Raw genomic sequence first — 6,888 nt, forward strand, 5'->3', positions numbered from 1 at the left:
AGCAAGTTGTTACTGAGACCGACTTGAAGATTTTCCTTCTTTGACTAAGGAGGTGCAGGTGCTTCTTTTTGGTAACTGTTTCCTTTCATCTTTAGGTGTCCCCTCTAGCCAGCTAATCCAGACTGCCACTAAGAGCACCACTCTGCTGAGCATAGCCCCTTCCTCTCAAACCTAGGAGCTGAACACTTGCTTTCCAAGCCTTTCTTTGACAAAAGGCCGAAGTAGGAAAATTTCATTTGGAGTCTGCTCACTCTTAAAAAAGAGGCAAAAGATGTCTGCTGTGATGGCTTCATGTCCCCTGGGATCATTCACACTCCTGGCTATCTGTGCTGCCTCCTCTATCCCACAGCTATCCCTGGGCTGCTCCAGGTGCAGTTCTTGCCTGGTGGTGCTACCTGCTGGACACTAGAGAAATAAAGGGAAGTGACTAGCCTAGGAAACCAAGAATCCTTGAGGAAAACTTCTCTGTAACCGCATCCATCTGTCTATCATTTTCCCATTGGCAGTGTGAGTCTCTGATCGCCCTGAGGGTGTGGGGCTGGGGCATAAGAAACCCCCATGGTTCTGGCCCCAGGAGTGCTTCATCCTACTTGCCTCGTCTATCCAGCTTCCCTTTCATTCCTTCAACACTCTGGTGTTTAGGATTTGTTTTCTCACAAACTATTAAAAGAAACTGTACCCTAAAGTTTGAACAGTGGGTGAGATTTGTGGAGCCAGGCTGACCTCAGAAGGGTTGTGTTAACTGAAGGCCCCAGCATGACCGGAGGAAGCATAGGGAAGGTGCCAAAATATGGGCATATGGCGCTCCCTCTCCTGGGCAGCTGTCTCTTTGATTTACATACTGCCTGAGCCCTATCAAGTTTCATTATCTAGAAACAAGGAAGCCCTGCTTTGTTGGGCACTAGGGGCTCCCACCAGGTAGTAGACCATGTCCTGTGTTCATCCCTAATGCTGCTGTCACACACCTTCCAGAGTTAAACAAGAATGATGAATGTGGCAGGTCTGTGTTGCAAGAGGTTCCGATTCATGGTGGCTTTAATGTAGAAGGCCATCTGTTTTCCCTGGTCTCAAGGTGATTTTGTTGTAGGACAAATCTGTTATCAAACTTGGCTTTAAAAATCTCTTCTTGCACTCGCCAGCTGTGGGACCTTGGGCAAGTCGTCTTCACCTGTCTGGGCTGCCATTTTTCTGTCTCTAAAATAGAGGTGGTTAAGGATCACTGGAGATGCAGTGCCTGGCTAGAGCTGCACTCAGTTGGCAGCTGCTTAAGGTTGGCCTGGTGACATGTGGGAGGGACTCACCTCAAATTCAGACTAGGAACCTTTTACATCAGCCTGTAAGGTGGGCCAAGGTTAATGAACATTTTTTTCTGTTCCCCACCCTGTACACCACTATTCATGCTTCTGCTGTGTCTGGGTCTCTGTAGGAGCACCTTCTGCTATTCTCGAATTAAAAAATAAAGGGTCAAGCATCAAAGATGATACACCTTGAGCACTAGGACCAGGGATAGCTGATGGAAGGGCCTTGTTTAATGTCTCCTTATCTCCCCCCCCCCCGCCCCAGGGCTGTTCCCCAGAGACAGTGTAGAGGGGTTGGGTCTGAGTGGAGAGGAGATGGCAGTAGTAGATTCCCAATACAACTTTCCTCTTCCTGCACCCCACAAACCTCCATCTGAAAAAGGCCTGATGAAGCTATCAAGTTGCCTGCTTGATTCATCCCTTCCGTTTGGGCATAACCAGTGAGTTTGCTGGGTATGCTTGTGAATACAATCTATAGTACCTGGAAGGCACTGCAGAGGTGGGGCTCAGGGCTCCTAGGACCTCACTTTTCAATCTAGGTAACACCACCCTCCACCGTCCCCAAAAGGCTTGTTCTCCCATCTCTTTGACAGGTCCTCAGCGGCCCCTGGGTTCCGAGTTGCCCACCCTGCCACTCTGCCTGCTGGAGAGTAATCTTGCCTCCCTGGTTCCTGGGGCATCCAATCTTGCTCCTCTCCTTTAGGTGCTGTTGAGATTATACTTGCTCTATCAGCCACCAGGGCTGGTATGCTATGCCCTCACCCCAGGTTTTGGTTGCTGGTTCATCTCTTGTCACCATGCTTTGCTCTTTTTCTTTTGCTCCTGTGAGTCTTTGCACTAAACATTGTCGTCACAGCTGAGCCTGCTTTATGGTCTATACTCTTCTTTCTCGGTCACAAGCTTACCTAGCTGTTTTTGCACTTTTGGAAAGTGGTTGACTTTACAGATGCTTCACCAACAGAACCTTGCAGCCGTAACCCAGGGCCACCATAGGCCCCAAACCCCACCCCTTCAGGACCTCCCCTGTCAGGCATATGACTGACTGTGCATCATCTCCCCTCTCTCTCCTCTCTGCCCCAGATCAGTGGACCATCCCCTGCCCGGATCCTCTCTCTCCACAGACTTTGGCAGCTGGCAGATGGTAACAGGCTGTGGCAGTATTCAGGAACGGGCTGTCCTGCACACAGACTCCTCTCTCCCTTTCAGCTTCCCGGATGAGCTCCCTAACAGTTGTCTGTAAGTGTCTTGCTTGAGAAGGCAGGATGCTCCCCTGCCCATATTGAAAGCTGGTGAGCAATCAAGAGTGCTAGTTAAGAATGAGGCAGCAGCCAGACCCAGGGACCTGGCCTGGGATTTGTGCCCCACTTCAGTGCCGTAGCTATACCTCCGTGCTCATTGACCCCTGAGGTATGAAGGAGGAGGCCTTATGGGCTGCTCAGGAAGTGCATTGGAGTATGCGATCACTCTCCCCAGCCTCCAGAACCCATCTACGGGTGTCTCAGGGCACACCCTGAGGGAAAGCTGGCTGGACTGTAACTAACTATAGAAGATTCTATTTCTGTCCAAGGCTTTGCCTGACAGGAGAATCCTTTGAAATCAGAACAGTGAGGTAGTGGAGATTGGTATATGGTGGAGACCAGAGCCAGGATGGATTAGCCCGAGGGCTGTGATCCTCCCCAGCAGAACCAAGGCTTTCTTGCCAACCTCCCCTCCACCCCTACTTTTGTCTTCTGCTTTTGCCCCTAGTCAGGAAAGAAAATTGGAGCAATACTAAATCCCAGGTCTATAAAATCCTCCCCCTCCAAGTCTCTAGTACTGGGCTTCCAACTCTCATAATGCATCCGCTTGAGTGGCTACCTCCGGCAATCACTTGCCGCCGTGCATGCTCTACTGCTTCATGGATGTCAAGTGAGGGGAGAGCCTCAGTGGCCTGCTCCTCAGCTATGGCTGAGGGCCTTCACCTCCCCACCATGGGCTGAATGAACTTCAGGTACTGGGCATTCATCCCCACCACCAGGATCCAGCTTGTACCCACGAATGCTGACGGGTGGGAGGTAGGTTGCCCTGAAGAGTTGAGAAGGATCCCTTGGAGGCCATTTGGAAGGGGCTAGACCTTAGGATTCCAGGATGGTACTCAGGCCGGGGCTCTGCAGCTGGGGTGTAGCCCAAGAACTTTGGAGGCCACTAGTGCCCTTAGATGAAAACCAAGATCCCTTAGGTTTAGGCACCTTTCTGTAGGGACTTAACTATTTCAGCCATACCAGCCTAAGTGCTATCTCTGGAGGAAACAGACATCTCTGCCCCTGCTTGATAACACCCCTCACTTACCTGGCATTAGCCACTGAAATGGGCAACTGTAGTCCTAGGTCCTGCAATTTATACCTCGGGTAGCTCTCTGAGATCCTAGTTCAGAATTCTGCTTGGTTCTGGTGGTACCCAGAAGAGAGCTAGGTTCTACATGAGCTCATGGACCTCAAGACTGCAAGGTGGGGGTGGGGTCAGGGTTGATTCCAGTGAGGTCACACAGTATGTGAGTTCAGTGCTTGGGCTTTGTTGTCAGAGAAATTTAGTCTGCGTACTAGCTGTCATGCTCACCAGCTATGTCTTGGGGCATCAGCCTTCTCTAAGCCTATTAGCTCATCTCTTGAGAGGGAATGGCGCTGTGGTAGCTCCAGTCCCTGCCTACCTGTTGCCTGCTGTGTGTCCTCAAGTATGTTGCATATTCTCTCTGGGCTCCAGTCTTCTTTTCTTTAAATATGTTGTGATCTTTCTCCTTCTGCCTCCCAGAAATAGGGGGCAGTGAGAATGCACCCGTATGGACCTTTGGATGCTCCCCATTAACACAAACTACTAATCTGAATTTCTCCTGGTTGTATGCTCTAAAGAAAAGCTGAAGAACACAGTGGTCTCCAGCCTATGTGAAACCTAAGAAGATCTAGGGCCATGTGTCTCCCCCAGTGCCAAAAAAAAGACTTTTGAGTTGTTCATGGTATTGCAGGAATCCAGTATCAGTTCCATTTTCTTAGTGCTGCTGCGTGAACTATTTGACTTTTTTTCACCCTAGAACCTGCTGCTGCATTTTTCTGTCTACCTCTGTCTCTATTCTCTCCTTATTTCTTCCCCCAGGCCCCATGCTCCCTCTCCCACTCATCTCTCACATGCATGCATGCACAGACACACACATCACTGCCACCAATCTACTTTCCCTAGGTCTGTTCTCATACTTATCCAGGACTCTCATTTATCCTCATACCTCCATCTGTTCCCCAGGCCCAGGGGCGCATAGTCACTTGGGCTAGGGAATTGCAGACATTTCTGCTGCTTCTGACAAATTCCTGGAAGGATTACCTAGGGATTGATCTCTTTGGGAAAATTTTGGAGTAACTTAGTGGTTAGGGCTAGTCTTGGTGCTTAGGTGGATAGGAACATGAGGGCTCATCTAATGTATGTGTGTCACCTTTCTCCAGGGAACAGTTAGAGGGAATACCATGTGAGTTCTTGACCTTGCTTCTGATTTCACATCCCTCCCACTCCTAGACTGCATAACCTTTTAGTCCAGAGGTTGGATGTGGCTGGTACCTCAGGCCTCTACTAAAGAACCCTTCAAGGTATTAAACAGCCTCATATGGAATTCATGCATTGATAAGCATGAGTTTTTGTGCACTTGTTCCCCTTCTTGTAGTTCCAGGCCAGGAAGGGAAGAGTGGCTTCTTATCTTTTATCTGTGATCATTGCCTGTAGAGGTCAGGGAAGGAAGAGGCAGCACTCTTCTAGCTGTTTACTTGGGGACCACAGTGACTGAAGGTGTAGCTAGAGCCTCAGGATTTCCCGTGAGGGCCCTGGCCTCTCCAAGGCACTGCCAAGAGTATTCTCCCAGGATGCTTCAGGTACTGGCCCCAAGAAAGGTGAGGCCTTTGGTCAACCCAACTTGGTGTTGGGAGTCTCTCCTTACAGTTAGGTCTAAGACTTCTTCCTCAGTTTGTTCTTACTAAGGAATGGAAGCCAACAGCTGTTGAAGCAACCTCCTTCCTGCTTGGCTTACCCTCTCCTCAGTCACAGAGATGGTTGTTTCCCATGGAAAGGCAAGCCAGTGCCCCAATAAAAGGTACTGCTTCTAGGTAAGAATAATAGCCTGAATACTGAGAAGAATGGTTTAAGAGGGGAACATGGTCAATATTTGGGGCATGACCATAGGACAGATGCTGGGCTTGTGCTGGGGAAGACAGAAGGATAAGCATTGTAGCATGAAGATGAGGATGTTGGATCCTGCCCCAAAGTAATGCATTCATTCTTTCCCTTCTTCCCTCCCCATAGGCTTGCAGCCCTGAATGAGCGGAAGACTCGGCTGCAGGAGGTGCGCTCAGCCTTCTTGGCTGCATACAGCAGCACAGTGGGGCTTCGGGCAGCAGCCCCCAGTCCCTCTGGTGCCATTGGCGGCCTGTTGGAGCAGTTTGTTCGTGGTGTTGGATTCCGGGGCACCAGCAGCAGCACCTTATGAAGCAGCCAGCCCATGACAGTTTCCTGCTCCTCTCTCACCTGAGCCTTGAGCAGAATCAAAGCCATGCCCGGCCAAGGAGTGCTTCAGAGCCAGGGGAAATCTCACTCTCCCTTCTCCATCATGTACATGGCAGCCTCAAAGCCAAGCAGGGCCAAGGATAGGGTTCTACAACCCGAGTTTCCTGACTGGTGATCGCCACCCCTCTTGACACTGCCTCCCACCCACCCTAGTCTTTGCCAGGATTTCCTTCAACTCCCAGAACTGTATGGAGCTTCTGTGGGGCCTTGTGGAGTCCAAGACTTCATGAAAGATGACCCCTTTGTCATTGTTGTTTCCTGGAGAGGAGGAGTCACTTGCACTGAGAATAGGCAGTTTGACACTGATAAAATAAAATCAAAGTCTTTTCGAACAGCAGCTCTCTGGCATCCTCATTTGTTTGCTGTCTTTGTGGAGTTATTTGGAAGGTTCTTACTGTCCTTGTGCTGGAAGAAGGGGTTGGGAGTGGCAGATAAAACAGAAAGAAAACTGGAGACTCACTTAAGGTACCTCCTGAGCCATGATAGTCTCCTCAGTGAGGTGGGGGCATATGGGCACAGGCTGTTAAGGTATAGTAATGGTCCTCAGATTTGAGTGGGCCCTAATCACCTAGGATGTCTGTTTATCTATGCACATTCCTAGAGCTATCTGAAATTTGGACTTGGGGTTGCTGATACCTTCATTTATCTGGGAATGCGGTGGGGTATTCATTTTTCACAATTTCTTCAAGCAGCACCGTCTTGGTACAGGTGACCTGCAGCCCCTGCCTATGGTGGAGGGACTGGCTTCTGGGGCTTTGGAGGCAGTAGTTGGTGTGGGGAGGATGGATCTGCATGACCATCACCCTCATCTACAGTGTGACCTAGGGTGGATTGCATCCTCACTGTTTGCATCTCTAACACCATGAAGTCAAGGAGTTCAAAGAACTGGGCAAAGGGCTTTATACTATGCTGTTAACAGCCATTTACTGAGCTTTGACTTAACACAAAAGAGGTCATTGGTACAAATGTCCAGAGGAAGGACATAATACCAGCGAACATTTCTTGGAACTTACTG

At 49.7% G+C, this 6,888-nt stretch overlaps 1 protein-coding gene across 9 annotated transcripts in view; it reads left to right on the plus strand.

Moving 5' to 3' along the window:
• The window catches only part of MTMR14 (myotubularin related protein 14), a 44,424-nt gene extending 38,214 nt beyond the window's left edge, over positions 1–6,210 (plus strand). For 3 of the 9 annotated variants that reach the window (XM_016134511.2, XM_016134507.2, XM_036219198.1), the window contains 2 exons: positions 2,379–2,534; positions 5,613–6,210. In XM_016134511.2, the coding sequence (XP_015989997.1) occupies positions 2,379–2,534; positions 5,613–5,796 (340 nt within the window). In that variant the 3' untranslated portion in view covers positions 5,797–6,210. Of the gene's footprint in view, positions 1–2,378; positions 2,535–5,276; positions 5,417–5,612 lie in introns of all 9 variants that reach the window. The other 6 variants (XM_016134510.2, XM_016134512.2, XM_036219199.1 and 3 more) reach the window with 5 other exon arrangements.
• The last annotated feature ends 678 nt before the right edge of the window (positions 6,211–6,888 follow it).

This window comes from Rousettus aegyptiacus, unplaced genomic scaffold (genome assembly GCF_014176215.1).
Source record: "Rousettus aegyptiacus isolate mRouAeg1 unplaced genomic scaffold, mRouAeg1.p scaffold_m13_p_4, whole genome shotgun sequence".
NCBI classification, from domain to species: domain Eukaryota; kingdom Metazoa; phylum Chordata; class Mammalia; order Chiroptera; family Pteropodidae; genus Rousettus; species Rousettus aegyptiacus.